The 25,148-nt window shown below is 36.1% G+C and overlaps 2 protein-coding genes across 7 annotated transcripts in view; one reads left to right on the top strand and one right to left on the bottom strand.

The window, feature by feature from the left end:
• Window positions 1-20,628, top strand: part of LOC137252060 (uncharacterized) — a 38,608-nt gene extending 17,980 nt beyond the window's left edge. For 2 of the 6 annotated variants that reach the window (XM_067787242.1, XM_067787246.1), the window contains exon 2: window positions 16,535-20,628. In XM_067787242.1, coding sequence (XP_067643343.1) covers window positions 16,535-19,674 — 3,140 coding nt within the window. In that variant the 3' untranslated portion in view covers window positions 19,675-20,628. Of the gene's footprint in view, window positions 1-11,961; window positions 12,152-12,316; window positions 12,807-16,074; window positions 16,424-16,534 lie in introns of those variants that run through there. The other 4 variants (XM_067787241.1, XM_067787243.1, XM_067787244.1 and 1 more) reach the window with 4 other exon arrangements.
• Liprin-beta (liprin-beta) lies at window positions 19,860-24,100 on the bottom strand. Its single transcript, XM_067787251.1, has 4 exons — window positions 23,468-24,100; window positions 22,365-23,401; window positions 21,646-22,299; window positions 19,860-21,569 (listed from the first exon to the last, which is right to left on the bottom strand). The coding sequence occupies exons 1-4, from the start codon at window positions 23,750-23,752 to the stop codon at window positions 21,227-21,229; spliced, it is 2,319 nt and encodes a 772-aa protein (XP_067643352.1). The 5' UTR covers window positions 23,753-24,100; the 3' UTR covers window positions 19,860-21,226.
• Window positions 24,101-25,148: the final 1,048 nt, after the last annotated feature.

The raw sequence follows: 25,148 nt of genomic DNA, 5'->3' as shown, positions 1-25,148 counted from the left end.
TCGGCCACCAAACTAAGGAAGTACACATACATAGGTGACAGTATTAAATTTCTAGTATACCATCTTGTATGATATCAACCATGTTTGTAGTAATTTTAGAAAAGCAAGGACACACACATAACTTCATATTTAATACAAACACACATATGAGCCCAGCTCATTTGTTTAAACAAGTCATTACTATACATATTAATGCATAATCATAAATAAATTTGGTATTAAATTTTGTTGCATAAAAATAAATTTAGAACCTAATTTATTTTTATTATGACTTATACAGCATGTTATTTATATATGTGGTCAAACTCCAGAAGGTTATCCTTGAGTAAAACTTAATTTTCAAGATACAGGGTGCCAAACTGGAAAAAAAACTAAAAAGATCTGTTTTTCCTAAATAGCTTAATCAATTTTAAATAATACATTTTTTCGAGTTTCACAGTGATATTAAGAAATTAAGAGGCTAATTTGGGAACCAACATCAACATCAGCTTTGAAGCCCTAATAAATGCTAACAAATGCTACTTTAGACTAGGTAGGCAATTGAAAAGTAAAGTCCTCTCTCGACATAGGAAAATCATACTCTACAAGTCGCACCCGTCCTGCTATATCGTGAGAAAAAAGTTCTTCAAAAGATTTACGGACCTCTACTCAATGGTGACTGCAAGTACCGAAGAAGGTATAATGATGAGCTGTACGAGCTTTACGCAGACATCAACATAGTCCAGTGAATTGAAACGCAGCGGCTACGCTGTCTAGGCTAAGTTATTTATTTATTAGTCTACAAATTAAAAATTTATACAGACTAAAATGTTCAATTTACTTAAAATATGTAGTATATGCGATATAAATGCGATTTATTCTACAAATTTATAAGAAGGATAGATTGTTATGTATCAATTCTTATACGTATGCCCAAGCAGGCAGCCGTCGTGAGGATCTCTGAAGGACGAGAATTGCTCAGACGGGAGCTGTGTGCCCATTAGGGAGCCGACGTGAAGCGCTCATAAAGGAACCAACGCGAAATGCTCATGAGGGAGCTGTTTGCCCAGTAGGGGGCTCTCGTGAGATGTAATGTATGTTGTAGATGACGCAGTGACCAGTACGTTTTTGTAATATATTTATTAGGCGTATGATCTTATCACACTTTTATGTGTTTTGGTTTGCCTGTGCTTGCATTAGATAAGCATTTTCTAATTTAGGCTAAATAGTATACTTTTCTCTATTATTAAAGGCGAGTCTGAAATATCGAAATTGATGCAGTGCTTGTTGAAATCCAGACACAAACAACGAAAAGCTTCGTGCGTTTCAAAATTAGATCTGCATGTAGAGTGGTTGAAAATGTCTTGATGGCCTCATAGGGACATTAATCTTTATATCACTAAGTAAAAATGGGCTATTCACAATCCATCCCAACAATTTCACCATGAACAATACACCCAACATTTCCCTGCGGCTCTCAAGGGAAGGGAGGTTAATAAGCTTCAACCGGCTATTATAGGATGGAAGATTCCTTGTTGGATCCCACGATAAGTGACTTAACGCAAAAAGCCGGAACTGATTTTGAACCGATTCCAGCTTGTCACGTTGTCTAGTTTGGGGCCCGTTGTGACACCGAGATTGATGAAGCTAATAACTTGCTCAAGCTGGTAGTCACCTATCGAATAATTATGTACCTGATATGATTTTCTAGTAAAACTCATGAATTTGCATTTGTTTAGGTTGAGGGCCATTTCATTGGCCTTGCACCATTGAACTAAGCTATCCAAATCGTTCTGAAGAAGTAGTCTGTCTCCTGGGCTTTGAATGGGTCTAAAGAACTTTACATCATCGGCGTACATTAAAATCTCGGAGCGAATCAAATATGATGCTCCGGCTGAGCAAGTACTTTTATCGGAGCCCGCCTTATCTCCTGAGTTTCTTTCATATCTCGCTTCGTTTGCAAGATAAAAAAATAAAAGGCAAGATATTTAGGAAAAATCGACAATTAGGAGCTATTCATCTTAAAATTACTGAAATCACTTCCTGGGGTTTGGAAACGTAGTTAAATAACACCCTGTATTTATCGTTAAAAGGATATTATTGTTACTTTTATCTTTAGTATTATTTTTATTTATCTACATATTAATTTATATTTGTTGTTTATGTACCTACATTTATCTTTGGATATTAATGACACACATACAACCATATAAAACCGCCGCACCAAGCATAGCTTTAACACATAATTGCATACGAAGTATGCAATGTGTAAAAGATTAAAATATGCAAAAAGAAGGCAATTGGGAAAAACTTTACAACAGACATGACGTAGCTGAATGCGTTTATAACCATTTCAACTATCGTAGGAGTGCGAGTTCGACTCCCACTCCCGGGAGAAAAGGCTTTGATGAGATTTACAAGGTATAATCGAAACAGCTGTCGCCTTGTCCGTCCTGATGTCACGTTGTTTAAATTTTTCCCAAATTATTAAATAAAACATATAAATTTATGTTTATACAAAAATCCTTGCAAAAATCGTGCGATTAATCCCTGAAAAGAGTGGCTTGCAAGTGTACTCTTTTGTCTATATTGGCGTACAGTTGATAGCCTCTAGTCCCTTTTGGGTAGAGTTGGGCCTAGTTAGTTTGAAATTCTTTTTAGCCAATTTTAAGGAATAATAACAAAAAATGGCAACAAATATGGCCACAGGCCCAGGCCCACAGATCGATGAGCTCTGCAACAGAATAAACGGCTACACCCCTGATCTCTCCAGTTTTTTCGCCACGCGAAACCTGGCATTATCACCGACTAAATCTTCCGCGACCTTATTTACAACATGGACGTCCCAAATGTCGACCATTTTGAACATCCACGTCGATGGCACTACGCTACCGACTGTCCTACACCCCAAAATCTTGGGTGGGACGTTTGATCAGGATATACATTTTGGTGAGCACGCAGCCGCAATTGTTCCGAAAATCCAGAGCCGTAATAAAATCCTCAAATCCCTTGCTGGCAGTACCTGGGGAAAAGATAAAGAAACGCTCATTACTACATACAAAGCAATTGGCCAGCCGTTTACCTGCTACGCGTCACTCATATGGTCGCCAAGCCTAAAAATTACCCACTGGAAGAAGCTACAGGCCTGCCAAAATACTGCTCTCAGAATCACCACGGTCTGCCTTCTTATGTCCCCAGAAAACCATCTACATAATGAGGCGAGAATACTCCCCATCAGGGTGAGAAATGAGATGCTAACCAAACAGTTCCTGTTGAATACCCAGAAACGTGGGCATCCAAACAGACATCTGATTGATGAGCCAGCACCGCCTAGGGGCTTAAGGAGTCATCTCCGTAAGTATTTTGAGGAAATACGGCACCTGAGAACCCAGCCGTATGAAGCAAAAAAACACAAGCAGGTCCTTGGTGAACTCCACAAACAGGCGTCGGACCTTTATGTCAGGAATTGCCCGGTGAATCCAGTACTCAAAGAAAAGTACCTAAAACTTGTGGAAGAGGAACGCATACTCCCCAGGGAAACGCGTGTAACTCTTGCTCAACTTCGTTCTGGATACTGTAACAGGTTAAACTCTTACCTATCCAGAATCAACCCCGACATATAAAATGTATGCCCCGCTTGCAATGTGTCCCCACATGACACCAAACCATCTCTTTAATTGTAATGTGGAACCAACGCCTCTAACACCCCTTTCATTATGGTCCCCCCTGTTGAAACAGCAAGTTTCCTTGGACTCCCGTTAGAGGATATTGATGACAATTTGTGATCGGTCGCGGCTGTTAGGTGGGCGAAGCACTGCTACAACAACAACAACAACGGCAACAAATGAGTAAAATAAAAAAATTATATGTAATTGCATGGAATTATTTTATACTCGTAGTATGTATGTTCCATTACTTTGTTATTTGTTTGCTTTTAATTTTTTTACAATACGAAAACATTAAAAATTTTGTAAAAGAGTTTAAAGAAATTATAAAATCGGTAAGAATTCCCATACAGGTAAAACAGAGAACTTGTCCGACACCGTCGGTGTAGGAAGATAATCTGTCCGACAGTACCCGTAGCGTTACATTAGAGCACCGGTTCGACAATACCCGTGGGAGTACAAAGAGGACCTGTCCTACAGTGCCCGAACTATATAAAAAGGACCCGTCCGACACTACGCGTTCAGGCATTAACAAGAACAATTGGTCGCTCCATAGGTCAGGCTTAAAGAAAAGGGATCCGTCCAACCCATCAAATATAGTCGTTTATTCCTTTGCGACTCATCCCGAATACATTCAAGATTAATCGCTTTGTTATGCCTATGTACATATGTATATACCTAAATATTACATGATTGCTATGCACATGCAATTACCTACATATGTAAATCTATACATACCTACATTGGTGCCTCTATCGATGTACATACATATGTATATTTAATACTTATTAATGGCAAACACGTAGGAGCAGACTCCAACAATATTGAAAACCAAAATGGGTGAAGACTTTAGCTAAAAATGACAAAGTGTCGGCCTTATTAAGCAAATTTAATGAATAGTAATTTTGTAGGAACAAATTACGCAAAATCTTATTCGTAAAAACAAACAAATTTAGCATTAATGACTTGGAAAGGTGTCTTGAATGAATTGTGATAGTATGAATTGGCTTTGGAAGTCTTTATATATAAAATATTTTTATGTACATACATATATATGGTTGACTTAACTGAAATAAACGCACAACGACTTGGTTACACGCATACATGAATGATGGTCAACATTTGCTAATCCCAAACAGTAATTGCGTTTGATAAAAGTTTTATAAATGCATCACGCCACCCTCATTTATACATACGACAGAAAGACCGATGAGATGGCAAAGTAGGGTGCAGCACTCGCTGAATTGACAGTAGACGTCCCAATCCGTTTGGGAGAAATCAAAAGCAGACAGGAGTTGCATTTGATCCTTCAAGCAGGAAAGGCGTGGACAGAAGAGTGGAGCTGAAAAATGTCTAAGGTCATGTTCAAAGCCTACGATATTAGACTCACAAAGTGGCTTATATCTCTGAAGAGAGAATACTTAAGGCGAACGATGGGCATACTAACTGGGCACTGCCTTCTGGCGTAACATGCTTATAAGTTAGGTGCCGTCAGTAATGGCAGATGTAGGAAGAGCGAGCTGCGGGAAGAAACGGCTGAGTATGTTCTGTGTTCGTGTCCTGCGTTCGCCAAGTCAAGGCTCCAGCTATTAGGAGCGGTAGAGTTGACAGATTTCGAGGCAGCAGTAAAGCTAGATCCTAGAAAACTTCTAGAATAGAGTTATTCTAAAACATAAGTTCTGGCATCAGATTGGGTTTCTTCGTTTGGTCGTCAAACAAATTCTGGTATCACTATGGACACATTAAGTCTATGTGAGGTCTGAATTGACCGTCCAGTTCAACCTCACCTATATTGTATATCTCCTGTACCGATTAACTTTGCATAACTGTCACATACCATGCAAAGACAAATTTATATACATGTGTATATCCCTAACCTCTAAATCTGCATCACGGGTATTCGCTGGATATTGCTAATATGGGAAGTCTTACAAAAGAAAGTGTGCACTCACAGAATTCTATTATCATATCGTCGGCATTGAGTGTAAACCTGCTAAGTACCATTTTTTCCAAATATTGCTATGTGATGCAGTTTGATGGAGCACCAACCAGGCAAAACAGTAACCTCAAACAAAGTAAAAACCATGTTTGACGAGTTTGCTTCATATGAGGAATTAATTCCAAACCGAAATGCAATAAGTGCACCCTTAACTTTTTGAGATATGGATGGGACTGAACTCCACTTTGTAAAACCTACATACATATGTAATAATCTATATGTATATGTATAAGTAAAAACAGAAAATTTTACTATTTTGGAACATTCCAAAACATATCTTTCATATTAAAACGCAATAATTACAAATAACTATCTGTCTTAACTTCAAATCTAGTTTCCCGATAAATGTGATTTTTTTTGCTACTTACGTGTTCTTTCATACTGCTCTTATATCATAAGTGTAGTTTGAAAATGTGCCGCCATTTCAGACTGGGCACTTTTTCTCATTTACGTACATATCTGGGAACTTGTTATGAGCCACTGGAAGGTACTCCACATAAACACCACAATTAAAGCTTTAATTTTGATACCCTTACATCGATTTAATACGGCAATGTTTGACGTGACGTATGAGCAACAAATTAGCTTGCAAAGAATAAAAATTTAATAAAAAAATTTTAAGCACTTCCTTTATATAAATGGACAAAAACCAGCGAAAAATATCTCCTTATATAAAGACATATTCTTGCTAAACTTTGAGTTTTAAATTTTGACATAGAAATTACAAAAATATTTATGAGAAGTAAAAATATAAAAGTGGAGCGCACATTACTTGGATTGGAAAGTTGGTAGGAAAGGAGATATTATTAGTCCATTTATATTTTTACTTCTCATAAATATTTTTACGATTTCTATGTCAAAATTTTAAAATAAAAATTCAGCAAGAATATGTCTTTATATAAGGAGACATTTTTCGCTGATTTTTGTCCATTTATATAAAGTAAGGGCTTAAAATTTTATTTTTATTTTCTCCTTTTATTACATTTTCTCGGTGTTTTAACCCATGATGACATGCTCTCATCCCGTTGACGTTTTCCCTTATTCTGACAAGTTCGGCATGCATAATTTAGAGGGTTGTCTATCATACATAACTGCCTTTGAATTCTACTACTATCGGAGTAGATTTTACTATACGTTTAGAAATATAATAACTATGTAAGAAGCTACCAGATTTTTTTTAGGCATAAACATAAATGTAATTTTGTATTCCCCAAAAGATTATAGACAAAATTTTGCAGAAAACTTGTTTTTTTGAGGAAATTTGTACGAAAACTTTTGTAATCAAAATTTAGTACTTTTGTAGTACAAGTAAAGAGCTGCCGAAAAAGTAAGGTTATGTTGTTGACATCACCTTTATTATTTCATCATGGTCTTAACCTATCTGTAAGTTTTACGCTTATAGCTCAATGGGAATTTATATAAAAATCAATCCCAAAATTCCCTCCGTTCCGTTTGATTTTACTAAATATCTCAGTTCGTGCGCCACCTAGCAAAACTTTTTGTATTGTGTCATCGGCTGTCATGGACCTCTAAATTAAGCTCTAAATTTTTAGCCTCTAGTTCATCGAGAAGTTACTTAAAACCCGGTATCAAATTTCCAAATTATTATCTAATTTTTTCGAACCGTGCGCCACCTAACGGAATTTTTTCTCCTTTTGTTCCTTTGTCACGGTGTCTTAACCTGTCTTTGAGGTTTCGTGTTTGTAGCTCAATGAGAAGATACTTTAAAATCGCTCTCAAAACATCAAATTTCCAAATTCTTATCTAAATATTTCGATCCGTGCGCCACCTAACAGATTTGTTTTCCTTTTGTTGCATTGTCTCGATGTTCTAACCTATGTGTAAAGTTTTACGTTTGTAGCTCTATGAAAAGTTACTTAAAAATCGATTGCAAGATTTGTATGAAAAGCGGACAAACATTCAACCGACCTTATATAAAGGAAGTAAAAAGAGAAGTTTGCAGACACTACGTAAACAACTTATAGAGAAATAAATTGATTTACTGCTTACACAGCGTCTTAAAAAAACAATTTTATCTGAATAAACTTCAAATGATCTAAGCTTGAAAAATATTGACTTGGTGGATGCATAGATCGTCCAGTTTGTTTTGGTAGTAAAACACTATCGAAATATTACATAAAAAAGTATAATAATGCGGGCTTTTCGAGTAAGATCGTTTATTTGAAGCAGAATAGCGTACTAAATTCTCTTAAATATATTTAACAATACATATATAGAAGAGTGGTCTGCAGTTGCATATCTCTCTCTATATCGAATTTCTTGTAGTCAACAAACATCCTCAGAAAAGCATAATTTGAAGCAGGTATTTATAGCGACCTCAAAAAATCACCCAATAACACCAAAACTTATTTTGTTATACTCATAGACATACAAACATATGTACATATTACATATATAGCTATGGGCGTTTGTATGCACGTTCATATTTATAAACTGAATTCCGAAAAAAGACTTGCAACTATTTTTAAACATGGGAGAGAATTTATTACAGATATTTACTTTTTAAATTTTTATCGGATACAACGGAAAAAATGGTGACTCGGGACAACTTTTTGGTTAGTGTGACACATTTATGAAATATAATTCACTACTGCCTATTTCACCATAAAAGTTTATATTACGAATCTGCTGAGTTTAATTGAAATCAATGGGCTGCTAGCTAATCGCTTAACCACGTGCATCCACTTATTGGAAAGTTTGAAGGAAATCAAATCTAAGGTCCTGCAATCAAGCCAAGAAAAAAACAACATGAAAATAGTGTAGAAGCAATTTTTCTAAGCGGGGTCGGATTTGCCGTGCGGAATTGGCATAAAACATGTAGATTCCGTTCCGGTAATTTGTAAGTAAAAACATAACACACGGAGAAATGGAATATCTTCAGCATAGACGTCAAAACTACAAATAGAACCGATCACCTGATTTTTGGCCTGAGCTTATTGAATGTTTTTTTTTTTTATTTTTTTTATTGAATGTTGAGCGACTTTGGAAGCACTGCAACGTGACCCCAAGGGGCGTAGAGCTCAACCCACCTCTCGACGGAATACTTGCCGATAGTACCGGGGGAATGGTACTTTGACGGTAGGAATCTTAGTGGGGTTAAAGTCTCACACCGACTGCGCCTGTCGATAAAAAAAACACCTGATTTTTAAATTGGTTTCATCCTGTTTCGCTTTGTATCACCCGCTGAAGATAGCCGGCCGAGTGCGCGTCCGCATTGAAAATCTTGTCAAAACGCTAAAAAGTTGCCATCTTGAATATCCTATCAGGCTGTTGACGGATAAGATATCACACTTGTTTTGTATACAATTGCCAGATCCAGCATCTGACAAGAAAAAACTTAGTCTACAAGTGCTATCAGTTTCTACGTTGACCGGCATGCATGCAAAAGGATGTGATGGGCTGCCGAAGTGCTTTCAAAAGGTATTGTGTTTATTTAGCGATTTTCCCCATATACGTTTTTTAATAAACATAACTTTTTTCTTGATGTTGCAAGTGCAGTATTGATATAAAATTCTAGCCGCTTGTATATATCTACATTGACATATACACATATTAGGGTGCGTCGGTGTTACGAGGTAATTTTGCTTAGTCGTACCTGAAAATCTAGAGAGAAACATATAAACACTATAGTCGTCGCTTTTTGTGTACTGCCTAGTTATTTGATTAGCAATATTTAAAAGCAAAAACATGCTTCATCATGAAAAAAAAATATTTTAGTATATTGACTGGTTCGTGAAATACACTCTAGCTCGGCTGCTGTTTCGAAAGCGCATTATCTCATAAAACTTTTGAGAAATGCCTTACTTCAAAATAGGTTTTAAGATCGCTCTGTCTTAGTATATGTTTCAAAATTTAAGACATTTTGACGTGGGATATGGCTTTTATTAAATAAATTCTGAGATAGAATGTTCTTTAACCAAATTTTGAGGCGGGGCGTGTTCGTACTGGCAGCTGAGATGATGGTGTTTCACTCAGAAGTCGATTTATTTTATGTATGTGCCTAAATCCTTTTGTTTTTCGTGTAATTTTATGTAATGAATAAAAAAAAATCCGTAGCTTAAATTCAAATTAAGAAAGGTTTTCCTGCTCTTTTTGCTCAAATGTTTTTGTTGTTTTTTTTTTTTTTTTTTTGATTCTCGAGTTCCCAAGATCAATAACAGAAATTTAATCAAAATCAATGTGTGCTTTCCTATAATGTATACGTGCAAAATATCGTTTCCTCAATTCACAAAAGCGCTAACCTTCAATAAACAAATTTTTGAAAAATCTGTTGAAAACATGTGCTTTCACTCAGGTTTTGTGTCGTGGCTGAAGTCCTATTTGGAGAATAGAATCTCTTTTGTTGAAATCGAGAAAACTAAGTCTTATGAATTCTCAGCAACTTCGGGTGTACCACAAGGTAGCATCCGGGTCCTATTTTGTTCTTAATGTTTATTAATGCTGTTGGCTCATGCATAAACAATTCGAATTATTTGCTTTATGCTGACGACTTAAAACTCTTTCGTAGGATCTCCTGTATCTCTGATGCATTGCGTCTGCAAGAAGATCTAAATGCTATTAACAATTGGGCCATTCAAAATAATCTACGACTCAAGATTAGTAAATGCTGTCACATAGCGTATGCTAAATCTATGAGTGTGTTTTCCTTCGTGTATTGGATTTCAAATGTAACTCTTGCGTCAGTTAGTGAGTTTCGTAATCTTGGCGAAATTTTTGACTCATCTTTTACTTTTGGTAATCATGTAAACTTTCTCATTCCAAAAGCTTATACCAACTTGGCTTTCCTGCGACGATATGATAAGGATTTCAAGGACCCATATACCCGCATCCGGCGAAGGACCATCAACATCGATAACACTCCCCAGAACTTTCGGGGAGTTGCCTCATCGCTACAACAACAACAACAACCCATATACCAGGAAAATTCTATAAAATGCCTTAGTGCGTTCAAAGCTAGAGTATGCTTCAGTCATCTGGAATCCGATAAACTATTCAGACTCTTTAAGAATTGAAAGAATTCAGCGCAAGTTCATACGATTTGCTCTTCAACCTCTACACTTTGATAATCCCCTGCCATCCTACAATGCTAAATGCATACTTATCAATGTCTTGCCACTTGAAGTACGGCGTTTTGTTCAGAACATAATGTTTATCTTTGACATAATATCCGGTGCCATTGACTGTTCAGAACTACTTGGGCAGTTGACTTTCAATGTCCCTAACAGAGCCCTAACAGAGTACATTCCGCGTTGAAGTGCTGCGTTCGAATTACTTCAGTTTCGCACCTCTTCTAAGAGGTATTGTAGAATTTAATCGCCTATTCAGAAGCCTTGATCTGGACTGCGTCATGCCAAGGTCTCTGTTTAAGGCGCGCATTGAGTCTTATTACTTATCTCAGTAAACCTCATTTTAAAATTGTTAAACTAGTACTAAGTTAACCTGTAATCTAGTCAGTAAGGTTGTTACCATTTGACTTAATAAATATATGAAATATGAAATAATTAAAAATACACTTTTTTAAAATAAGCTTAAATACTATCCTACACTTTTGGTGAGCGTTTATTAATAGATTTATCATAAAATTTATGGACTATCCATGAGCAACTTCATTTAATCGACTTCTGTCTAATTAAAATTGTGTCATTGACTATTGTATGTAAACATAGCACGGATCAGCCTCATACCTCATTTCATAATTCCAAAACAAGAAAATTCGAGTTCATCGAACTCTAATACTCTTAAAGTTAGTGGATTCTACTATTATCCTATGTGCCAAAAAAAATATTTCGTTAACGTTATAAACTGCATTTTCTGGGTGGCTTGAAAGAAGAATAAATTTTTCTAAAAGCTGCTACAATTTGAAAAAAAAAACTCGAAAACATTACACACCCTAAGCAATGTTCTTATGAAGGGAACGAGATTATAACAACAATAGCGGGGACAACGATCGCAACAATACTCAACAAGTTGGCTTTTCTAAATTTAACATCGCACATTTATTTAGTTTCCCAATGATAAAAGAAAAATGCTGCCTAAGCGCCAAATCTTATATCTAAGAAATAGAAGCTCTAGCGGGCAAGCACAAATGTAGCAAATAAGTTGAAATAGTAAGCGAGCGCTTTGTGATCGAAATGTGGAGAGCATTCAAACACTCAGTTGCTTTGCAATGACAGCAAAAGCCTCCCATATGTATGTATGTATGTATATGCATGTTTGTCTCAACTTGGATGTGTATTAATACGCAGATGATTGCTGTGACGTCCATCTAAGGTGGATTTTCGGAAAATTCTTTTCATTCGTTCTAGTTGTGTTTGGGATGTCCCCATGATTGTGCGTGTCGTGCCATAAGCAGCGTAGCTTAAATATTTAAATTTTGTGAAAATCACAGTTAAACCACGTGAAATGATCGGCAGCGAAACGGAAAAGCAAGATCAAAGTAAAAGGTGACTTGAAAAAAGACAAAAATATCATATGCACGTACATACATGTAAATAAGTGTTAGCACGTGTAATTTAAAACAAAATTGCAATTATATATGTATATTGCATTGTTATTTACTTAACAACCACATACATATGTACATAAACTAGCACAAAAAATTGCAATAGCCATTTTGCATAACTAAAAAAAAATTTATTTGGTATGTTCCCAGTATACAAAAGACTTGTGGGTTTAAATGTGTAAAAATACTTTTTTGTATGCCGTATTTGGTATTTTTCGCATAAAGGGAATCAAATTTCATACAAAAAACACAAACAACATTTAAAATTTTCGTGAAAACTCGCACAAAGAAAAGTGAGCGCATACACGGAAAAATAGAGAATTTAAATGAAACAAGAGCGCGAAACGCAAAATATTGCCAATAAAAAGCTAAAAAGGAAATATACCAAAAATAAAAATAATATCAGAAATTTGTTTGTGTTGTAGCAGTGCTCTGAGCGTAAATAACAACTGTAAATGCTTACGAATGCAAATCGTTGCAAATGCGAGAGCATCGTCAAGTAGCCGGCCCCTAATACATATGTATGTAAACACATACATACACACATCGAATTTATAATAAATACTTACTCCATATGATAAGAGAAAGCGATAAGTCGATGAAGATTTGATCAAAATGTTACCAGACATCCTGTTCACCGGTAATTACAAATGTTTAGCAAAAAATACCGCTTGCGCTCTCATATTATCATACATGTGTACATATTGTATGTATGAATGTAGCTACTATATCTATTAACTTTCGCTTTTCTTCGAAATAATATTAATGAAATCTATTGGCGTAGCACTCTTTTATTTTTTGTTTCTTATTTCTTTTTTCGCTTTGTTAATATTCTAATGGTAGGTATGTACATATCGACTGCTGAGTGGAATATCACCCTATCTCAGCTGCCTTTTTGAAAACACTTTATTTCTGAAAACTTTCAAAAACCGCCACATCTGAGCGTTTTTAAAAAATATTCAGAGATCGTGTGTTTTCATAGGATGAGATTCCATTTAGGATTCGATGTATATACATCAGGGTGGCCACAAGAAATCAATTTTAGATTTTCCGCTGGGGCACCCCCATAAAGTATGCCAATAGATTAGAAAATGATACATACAAAGTTTCAGGCCAATCCGATAATGTTAACACGTGCCTCATTGTGGTAAAAGTTAGGAAAAACAGCGATTTTTCAGAAAAAATTTTAGTGTTTCGTCAGTAAAAGTGAAACCATTTATGCCAGGAACTTGACTCGTACACCATTCGATAGGTAATTTTATATGTATTGATTTTGATTTCTCAGATCAGGTCATAGTGGATATCCCTAATTTTTAATTTCCATGCAAACGTCTATGGGCATTACAATATTCAATGGTATACGAGTCAAGTTCCTGGCATAAATGGTTTCACTTTTACTGACGAAACACAAAAATTTTTTCTGAAAAATCGCTGTTTTTCCTAACTTTTACCACAATGAGGCACGTGTTAGCATTATCGGATTGGCCTGAAACTTTGCAATAATAATTTTCTGATCTATTAGCATATTTAAGGAGGGTGCCCCGAAAGATAGAACAAAAATTTAAATTCACGAAATACCTTGTAACCACCCTAATATACATACATAAATATGAATATCGCATTAGTAAATGTCAAAATCTAAAATAGATAAATCACATTGCATAGCTCTACTGTTATACTCAAATAAACAAATAATTTTGAAGAGCATCATAAGCTTGGTTTGTCTAGGTCAAGTTGTTATATGAAAACGCAATTAATGTTACTCATACGCCCTGCTCTAACATAATAAGCACACACAGTTGTGAGTTCACAAATAGCAGTGGTATATTTACTTTTTTATTACTTTTTCATTTCGATAATTTAGGATTACAAAAAATTTCACGAATTGTGAACTGATTCTATGAAAAGCAATATCAAAACGCTTTCGAAAAATTTCGAAAACTCGAGATGTCCTCTGGATAATTTAAAACTTTTAATATACCTAGTTTTTAAGATTATGCCGCAAAACTGCATCAATAATCATAGTCAAAAAAACTAATTTAAAAATTTAAACTAATTTAAAAATTGGAAATTTTCATGCAGGCTTGACGAGTTTTAAAATTTTTCGAAAACGTTATAAGTCTCTCGAATTTCGTATTGATTTTTGGAATTTTTTTTTACAAAGGGCGTTTCAGATTTTCTTCCGATAAAAAAATTAAACTATGTGTCTTTCGTCTGGAAGAAAATATATGTACATATTAGGGTGGGTCCATTTGTATGGACGAAAGTTAACCGATATCGCGCCATCGATTTTTCAATAGGATTTGGGCTCAGGAAAAAAGGTTCCACTGCGCATGCCAAAAATAATAATTTTCGACCCTGCGAAATTTCATTTTTTTTACCTTTTTCGACTTTGATTTTTAAAGTTTTTTTCATGACCTAAAAAAATGTTCATATGTATATCTTGTCCGACCCAAAAATGTCCGCCAAAAAAGTTTTCGAAAAAAAATTCGCAGCTGTATATGTCTATCGCCACCAATTACCGAAGTCCGAGCAAATAAAAAAACAAAAACTTGGCGCGATTTACCTCCGAGAAGATGTATGCCAAGTTTCAATTATATTTTGCGTCGCGATTTTTTTACTTTTTCCCTTCGAATGGGCCTTCTGCCGACTCCAAATGGCATTTGCAAGGATTCGATGAAAATATTTTCTTGTCAAAAATACACTCGGAGTGTTTGCCCAACAACTGACGCGGGGCGACAACGAATAGAAAAAATTGTTTCTAACTTTGAACCCCGGATCTTCGGTGTGGTTCCCGAAACAGTATCTAGCAAAGAACTACAAAAGCAACACCAACCACATTGTTCAGATATGAGGAATATCGCTAGTTCTGCTACTTTTTGACAGCAAGTATAGATCTCATGCAACAAATCCCACTACTTAAGCTAATAAATCGTACAATCGAAAGATTCACCAATTACATACATTTTTTACTTTTCTTATATTTAGGTTGACTTGACAGGCTGCACGGCCGGCCGGCTAGTACGAATTTTGTAATTAAAATTTAAGTAACTTCCCGATAAGGTACAAGCATGAAACTTGGAATATAGTTCAGAACCCGATGACAATGCAATAATAAGAAAAAAATCGCCGCTAGGTGGCGCAAGGATCGAGATATTCACAAAAATCGTATTTGTTATCCGATTTCGCTCATATTTGGAACACATAATATATACAAGAATAGAAAGCGGCCTATGAAAAAATCGCCGCTAGGTGGCGCAAGGATTGAGATATTCACAAAAATCGTAATTGTGGTCCGATTTGGCTCATATTTGGAAATCATATTTGACATACAGAAATAGAAACCGCTTTAATAAAAAAATTCACGTCAGGTGTCGCAAAAATTGAGATATTCAAAAAACTCGTACTTGTCTGTCCAATTTGGCTTTTTGAACAAATATTATATACAGTCCGGTAGAAGTGACATCAAAATACTTTGGAGCACATAAGTTCAAATTTTGCTAGGGAAATTTCAGTATAAAAATTCTATTTAAATAAAAGTGTTGGTCGCGTGAAATTTCTGAAAATGTGAGGCGTAGCATAACCTGATTAAGGTTCAGTTGGTCTTACTTATGACTATCAATAGAAAATTGACGCGTCCAACGCTTTTATTTAATTGTCTGATCAACGCCCTAGATTGATGAGGAGTGTGATGACTAGTACCTAGGACCTACCTAATTATTTTCTAGCTTTTAGTATTATTAATACTTAATGTAAGTATTGTTTTCAATAAAGCCGTTTAACTTAAAAATTTTTTTTAGTTATTTTATTTTAATCTTCTTTTCATAAACTCTTTTTGCTGTTATTCTTCTTTTCGATCAAAAAATATTTCTTACGGACATCCAAATTTGTATACTTTTTAACACGAGGCGTAAACGGTTGAGCACGTTCTGTGTTCGTGTCCTGCGCTCGCCAGGTCAAGGCTCCAGCTATTAGGGGCGGCAGAGTTGCCAGATCTCAAAGCAACAATTAAGCTGGGTCCTGGAGAACTGCTAGTATTTGCCAAGAGAGCGGAGTTATTCTATAACGTATGTCGTGACACCTGATTGGGGTTCTTCCGTTTGGTCGTCAAACAATATCTGGACAGATTCAGTCTATGTGAGGTCTTTATTGACCGGCCAGTTTAACCTAACATAACAGGAGACGTGGCGAATGAGTAACATTATCAGCATTTTCAATTTCATTTCGAAGGTTTCTAGATCTGGTTTATGGACGGTGGTAAATATAGAATAGGATTATTCTCATAACCTCGTTATAAGTTTCGTTTATGAATATTAGAAAATAAATATACGTTTACAAATGTATTTTTCTTTGTTTTTTTTTTTTCAGCTGTTGATGGCATGCAAGAAGTTGTATCTGATGACTTTGATTTATTACATGGCACAAACTCCATTTACGAAAAAGGCATGTGTTTAGCTGTGAATCGTATGTCGCCCCATACTTCACCTGTTTTGCCGGTTGATCAAAATCACAATCACTTATCTTTTAATGATACTGCGACTGAAGCGTCTTCAAATTTAGTGAACGATATAAAAGGTGTACACCCAAGTACCTCAGATCTCTTTCCAACTCATCCCACAACATGGCAACAACATCCGATGAATAGTCAGGAACATGCACATTATCGTTTGCAGAAAGAACAACAACAACATAACCAAAACCGGCAAAATGAACGACACCAGAATCGTTTGAACTTTATTACTAGCAAACTATTGTTGCGTAGCTCTGATGATCCGCTAATATGTCGTGGTGCCAATAGTGTCGGAACAGTCGACGATGATCATCCGCTGATAATATCCACCTCACAATCCACAGAAAATAATTCAAATAATCAGATGCATAAAAATCAAAGTACAATTAAAACAGCGTGCGGTTCATCAAATGTGAATTATAAAAAGCCTACATCCGCTACAACAACGTCCATACAGCTGGCCAAAAAGGTACCACAGAAAGGATGCAGCTCACTAACCAAGCAACAACTTAAAGTTAAGGCCGGTCTAATAAGTGCTCAGAATCGTGCAGCTAAAGAGCACAGGAAAACTGTGCAACAAACTGCGCCGTTGGTTGATGAGTATAAAAAAAACAGCGATGCAAAACATGTTAAAAAGAAAGGTGTCATAAAATTGCGTTTCCACCATCAAGCCCTGCCATCGGAGTACCTCAGCCACTATGAAGCTAAACAAACACAACCAGCGCAACGTGTGAAGGAGACAAAGTCAAAATCAACGGAAATGAATGCCTCGAAAGTTTTTCAAACACCCAAATTACCGCCTCCGAAAAGTGCGCACGAAAATGTTCGTAGCTGGTTAAAAAAAATTGCAGCCATTCATCGATCAGCTCAAGACACAGAAAGCAGACAACGTAAAGATGAGGTCCCTGACAATGAGAGAAAATCAATTCAAAATGATAAAAATAATAATTACGAAATCTGTCGCATGTTGGAATCAAAGGGAGGCCCATCAATGCCGCCGTGTAATTCGATAACATCGAATACCATAAAATCAGTCGTTCATAAATTTGAAATAAACTCTGGCGCTCAACAATCGCATCCTCGCAACCCAAATGTATTGAGTACATCAGCAATTAATAACGGTAATCAAGCACCACTGAAACGTATCATCAATTATGCTGATCTGCCGTATATGGGTGAGATAACGCTCGACAACACAAAACCACGAAGAGGTCGAAAACCAAAAAAAGCCGACATATGCCGTCTTATATACAAAAATTATGGTACGATATTTCCTGGTACACCTGAAAATGCACTCACCGCCACAACGACTGCGAGAACAGAACTCCAACACGGAGTTGAGAGTTTTCAAACATTCAACGATTTACCGTTAAATCTTTGCATGCGCGACCAACAATCTGATTATTTATCACTGTCGAGCGAAGAAAACGTTGGCGAAACATCAGACGACAATTCAAACAGCAAAAACTTGAACGCGATCATAAACGCAGCCGTTGAAGAGGTGGAAACTCCAATGGCATCAAAATTTAGTCCATCACTGCCAATTTCAAACAATAAGGAAACCGAAATCAAACTTGAGGTCGAACCCGATGAACCATTTAAAAATTCAACGTCCACTTTGCAAAATGCCGATGAAACTATTCAAGTCAATTCAAAAGACATGCTAATGCATCCAGTCAGCCTTTATTATCAGAAATTACTTTCAGGTTCATTAGTTAGCCAAAATAGTCAACCGTTTGGTCTGCCTGTCGAAACAATTGAAAAAGATAATCAACTTACACTTAAAATACCAATTCCTAATGGTCTATTTCGTATACCGAAAAGAGAGAATGTATCGCCGATTCTTAATGCTGATCATCAAGTTGTCGATTATCCCGATCTGCGATCTACGCCTTCTTCTATTAAATCGGAAATGTCGAGTACAACAAGCACACCGACGAGTTCTACGACAGTTAGCACACCATTAACTCAAAATCAACAAATGGTGCCACAGAAACGTAAACGATCTGCAATCTTCATACCACCCATTCCGGCTGAAAATACTACGAACCCCACCACCGAAGTGAGCATTTGCAAATTCAAATTCACTGGCGGAGCAAAACCAACGCTGCAAGAGAAAAAAATGCTCTCTGTGGATTCGGGTGGTAATTATCGTTATTATAGTGGCACAGGTGATAAATCGACTCGTGGCTATGAATATTTTCCCCGCGAAAGTCTACAGAATTCAGCTGGTTTTTTGCCGGGCGTGAACTGTACTCCTAATTATATGCATCATCCTCGAGAATGTGCACCAAATGATATACCGCCGCCATCAGCAGAGCTCAGTAATGAATTTCTACAAATTCCCGAATCACCAAGTGGAGCATTATTGCTTCCAGATCATTCGTCGCCATCGCCTATATCTGGTACGCGATCATCATATTCGGGCTCACCAGCGCTATCAGCACAACAGAACATGCAAAATCTTCAAACTATATTAAGCTCAGATTGTAAAAATGATATGGCGACTCGAAGTACAGCTTCCAGCTTAAATTCAATAACCGAACATTCTAACACTTCAAATAATTTTTTACAACGTAAAAAGAAAACTCGACGATCATCGCAACGAGAAAAGCTTGAGCGAACATTCAAAGAGAAAGGATTTCTTATACAAACTCAGCAACTTGAATCAGCGGAAGGTGCCACTTATTGTAAGTTCCGACAATTGAAAAAGTTTACACGTTATTTGTTTCGTAATTGGAAGGATTACCTACCAGAGGAAGTAAATCAAACAAATAAAGATGAGGCACTAAAGCAACATCAATACAGGCACGCCAAAGATGCTACGAAAGCGGAGGATAATGAGCAGCTAACGATTGAGAGCATATTAGAACGTCATGGATTTTTGTCCACTGGTAGAGTATGCGCTGAAAATAGTAACCGACCGAGTTCAACCAGTAGCACTGCTGAGAAGTTTATAACCGATCAGCAAACAATGGATAATATAGAGAAGACGTAGTAGTTATGGAGCGGATGACTACAATGGTTGTGGGCATCAACTTTTAAAATGACTGAATGAATAATTTTTGTTATTGATATTTAAATTGAAAAATTAACACTGCCAAAGAATGATTAGAATTTAAGTATACTTAAATCATTTAAAAATAATTTATTTTATGATTTTTTTTTAATATTTATTTAACAAAAAAAAAAATATATATACATATGTATATATATTCTCAAATATACATATTATATACATACATACTAAACTAGTCATGACAAGGCTTTATGATCAGAGATATAAGAGGCGCCGCATTATGGACGTGATGTACTCGCCTACCATACGGAAAGCCCTAGGCTCTCGTCCCAGCGTAAATAACTTGGTAAGCACTCCGAGTGTTTTTCTATAATGTGTTTGACTACTTCAAATTTTACATTTTTTGTCGTCGCGGCGGCGGTGAAGTGTTGCCTATGAGGACGCTCCGGTACAAGCAACACTTGATACTACCCCGACTGCCGTATTCCCTTTCATTTTTGGGAAGTGTTTTTACCGTTGGAGAAAGAACTTAATGCTTAATCTAACTATATATATAATTAGTTGAACATCACGTTACTAACTAAAAACATTTTAAAACTTTGATGCTGATAGTAGATTTAAGATTTATGGAACTTGATCTTAAGAACATGTTTGTGACAAAAGATTCACCCGGCATGAAGCTCAAGGGCAGTTTTTTTAATTTCCACGCAATTGTGGAATAGGTAGGTCAAGAAATGACTTTGAATTACTTTATGTAAATTCTCTCAGTGGGAAAATTCAATAGAAACTAATACTAATAAGAATTGGTATTTTACAAATTTTATTTAAATTATTTAACAAAACAATATTTATGTAAAATATGTATGTAAATATATATATGTAACTCTTCAATTTATGTTATTTATTTTTTTAAATTAGTCAATGTTTCAAAAGGATTATTTGAATCTTTTTGAAAGATCAAACGCTAATAAATACCAATTTTGGCTCCGTTTACATTTTTAAAAATTTTGTTTTTGTCATATTCACGTAAGTTATATAATACTTTTTACGAAATTTATTTGGAAGACACTTCGTGTATATTAAATGCCTCAATAAAGGATATTTAATTATGATTGGGAAAGTGCAGTGAAAAAAGCAAATATTGTTTAGTCGTTATACTTAAATCTATTAAATAAAGCACTGGAAGTAGTAACTTTAGTAAATATAATAAATTAATTTGGTTACCCGCTGTTTGCTGAATAATATTCATTTGCAATATATTGGTTTAATTACTTATGATTGTTTGAGCTTAAATGTCTATAAAAAAATCAATGTGATCTCGCAAATAGAAAAAAGAATAAAAAATTTAGGGGAAATATATATACTAAATGTAATAGCTACGTAATTGTAATCAAATAAACACTTTGAAATCGCACTTCATACTACCTTCATGTGTATGTATGTAAACTAAAATGGTGTTATTATTAATTTTTTTTAATTCGGAACTAAAAAAATGTTACCTTCCGAATAGATATTTCGAAACTATGTTTACTTACGACTGAATTTTTCTAACCGAATTTGCTTCTTTCGGGCTGTTTGTATTGCTATTAGGAGCTATACCTGTAGTAGAATTACTCGAGTTGCTATGGGGTATTGATTTATCTTGGTTATGGCTGGTAAGACACGAAGACATCATCGGACAGACGTAATCAGTCCAATCAACGTCACCACTGCCTTTATTACTTTTCCTGCGTTTCAATGAGAACTGTGTTTTTTTAGGTGGTTTTATTTTAGCTGTTATTGTTAGAGGTTGATATCCTGGTGTGGTTTCAGCATCCCGTTTATGTTGTATAACATCACGACCAAGAAGTTCTTTGAAATGGGTAGCCAGATGCCTGAAGCAAAAAAGTGGGATAATTAACATGTTTATGCATTTCATATTCATGGACCATATAAAATAGCTGTACATACCTTCGCAGCAGTGTTTTACTGGGTGGAATACTCAACAAATCGGCCAATAAGTCAGCGGTAAAACGCTGCTCATAGAGCATTAATGCACCATGTACACCAGCGCCACGCAGGTTTGGTGCATACTCAGATAAATCTGCCACACGTAGCCACTCCATTACTCGATGAGCAGTCCACAAGGCTATATTTTCAATGTTTTCTTGTAATGACTTATCTTCATCTAAAGACTGTTCATCTACTTCCGAAATGGGTCGCGCTGATTTTGTTGACCGCCGTATTAAACATTCAGCATTCCATTCGATTTCGCGCATGCATTGTATACCACAACGAAGTGAAGCAATATGCAAACACGAACATACATGCAGTTGAGATAAATCTTCCATAGTTAGACGGTGTAACATCCGTCCATCGATTTTAGCCATAAGAAATGGATCTTTGTATTGTGGCAATCCAATATCATCCAACCAACGCATAACCCAGCTTACGTCGAGCTGCGCAGCTTTGATTGCTAGGGGATCTTCTTCCCTTCCAGTAAGTTCATCGATCGCAAGTTGTATTTTTTTGCGGTGTAGTAGTGATTTCAGATTGAGCTCACGTTCAATGTCAACCGGAGACGCGGTGAAAAAACATATAGCTGGATTAGCTTTTAACCATTTTCTAAATGCAAAATTAATGTAAATAATCGTATGATTAAAAAAGTAGAAACTTTTAAATTTACTTACCTACAATCATCAGCATAACAACCTAATCCAAGGTCGCAAAGCCAATTGCACACTTCTTGTGCTGTCCATTCTTTGTAGCCCTTAGATGTTGAAAGCTGTGTTGAATCTCTCGTCCATTCTATACGCCCACCTGCTGTAGCGCGAGTAACACCTCCTCTTTTGAATTCAGCTTCAGCACTTTCTATTGATGGGAGTTCTAAAGTTCCGCTATTGCTGCGCCTTAACTTACCAAAAATTCCTCTTAACCCTTTGGCAGATCTTTCGCGAAGATTGGGTGAGGGCGTTGAGTTTGTATTCGAAATAATACTATCATACATAGGATCTTCACGCGCTTCTCTTGCGTCAGTTTTAGAATCCTCGATCAACACTTTTTCATTGGATGCAAATGCTACATTACGCTGTCGCTGAATGTTGGCGTTACCGTCAAAGGTTCGATTAGATCCTAAATTAATATTTTTATTATTATTATTGCCATGTTTGGCATTATGAGCCCGTGGTAAGCTATGATATTGTGGATGTATTTGATGACGCAATGAAGCAGGAGGTGTTTTGGGTGAACTAGCATTACCGAAACCATTATAGTTGATTTGATTTAAATTTCCCATACTGCCAAAGGGAGGTCGTACAAAGGAAGGTTTGGTGGAGCTGATGTTTTCGAACTGGGCTTCAAGACCACGCAGTTCTACGTTTTCACGCTCCAATGCAGCGCGATGTAGCTTTAATTCGCTGAGAGCTGTCATCAGCTCTAACTTTTGTGTTTCCAGTGTTGACCTCGAAAGCATTTGCCGTTGTAATTGCTCTTCCTGTTCACTCAATAATTGGTTTCTTTCGTTCAGCTGCCTCTCCAACTCAATAATTTTATTTGATTGCTCAGAAATCCGGTCTACTAACAGCTGATATTGAGCTGCCAATACCTCTTTGTCCCGTTGTAAACGTATTAACCGCTCATCAGCATCTTGGCGTGGAATATGAGATTCTAACCAATCACTTATACCGGCCGCTATATCTGGATCAGGAGCAGGTGCAGTCAAACCCACCTTAGATTTACGTAGACATGGGGTATTAGTATATATTTATAAAGTCCGCAAAAAAAACCTACTCACCTGCTGTAAAGCCAATGCTAAAGTTTTAGCCGTCGAAAGCACATTATTGACAGATATTGAGCTACGCTCCGTGAGTAGTCCTGCATTGGTAGTAACCAGGCTATTTACTCCATCAACAGCAGCATTGGCTGTTCCTGATATAATACCGTCCATTTGCTGCAGCGCTGCTTCTAACATTTTACTTGCATCGGATGATTCTTCAACTGACAATGCCGCTGTATTGTTCCCAATGTCCTTTTGTTGCGGCATTCCTCTTGATGTTGGTCGAGTCTTGGTCCCATACATATCGGGTTCTCAGCTATCGGCCTTTAACTTTAATTAGCGAATAATATAATCTCGTCAATTTTATTCAATAAATTGCTGTTATTCTATTTTTATATCAATTCCCTTTTCACTTCCGCCTACTTTCAAAGTGGGTGTCGTTTTCCCTTTGATCACAATCCCAGGGTGTTAGCTCAGGTAAAGAGACGAGTTTTGTTAATTAATACACTTTGTCTTCAGTCTATTTTTTTAATAATTTACGCTTTTCTTTTTAAATTTACTGTAAAAATAAAAGAAAATGAAGATGGTTTCGAAGCAAAGTAAGAAAGGAAAGCAAAAAAAACACCAGATGCGAGTAATGGCCGCGTCAGAATAAACTTTTATATAAAGATGCGTTCATTGCAATATGAAGGGCAAATTATCTTCCTTAAGGGCCAATTAATGCTGACTTTTCCATAACAAGTTCAACAGCTGATCGAACCAACCTTATGGAAATCAATGTAATCGATTAATGGTGCCGTACTAACACTCTAAAGCCATAATCATATCATAGCCAACCAATTGTTTTTTGGGTTTTCGCCATATCCATAACATACAAATATTTGAGTTGGTGGATTTATTTACTTTTTGCATATTTTATTTCTTGTTTTGGATACGTTTCGACTAAAAGACTTTTTTTGGTGACTTATTCTTAACCAGATAAAACAACTGATAGAACCAACCTTATGCAAATCAATGTAATCGATTAATGGTGCCATACCATAACGCTAAACCCATAAACATATCATAGCCAACCAATTGGTTTTTGGGGTTTCACCATATCCATAACATAAAAATATTTGAGTTGGTGGATTTATTTCCTTTTTGTATATTTTATTTATAGTTTGGATACGCTTTGACTAAGAGACTTTTTTTGTGGAATATGTTTGTAATTTTTGCGGTTTCTTCATTTTTATGAAAATGTCAGATGTTTAAGGTTATGGCACCAATAATCGATCACAATGGAGATGGTTATGGATATGCTCACGATTATGGCGTTAGGGTTAAGGAAGTTTAATTGGCCCTTTAACCCTAACGCCATAGTCGTAACCATACCCATATCCACAACCATTTCCAATGTGATCGATGAATGGTGCTTTGACTTAAAAATCGTAAAATTTTCATAAAAATGAAGAAAACGCAAAAATTACAAACATATTCCACAAAAAATAAGTATCTTAAGGGCCCTTTACTCATACTTATCATAGACTTGACTTGACATGAGAACTGTCACTTACAGTTACGTTAAATAAACATTGAATGTTACTGATTACTCTAAACTTAGAAACACTTAACTTGACTTAGAAGTCTGTTGAATTTTGATTTTTTATGTAAGTTCTAAGTGACGTTTACCCTTTGAGAAGCCACTTGTTTGTTTCCA

The sequence above is a fragment of the Eurosta solidaginis genome, chromosome 5 (genome assembly GCF_040869045.1).
Source record: "Eurosta solidaginis isolate ZX-2024a chromosome 5, ASM4086904v1, whole genome shotgun sequence".
Lineage (NCBI taxonomy): Eukaryota > Metazoa > Arthropoda > Insecta > Diptera > Tephritidae > Eurosta > Eurosta solidaginis.
Note: the sequence above shows the minus strand (reverse complement) of the source record. Positions and strands in the feature narration are given on the sequence as shown.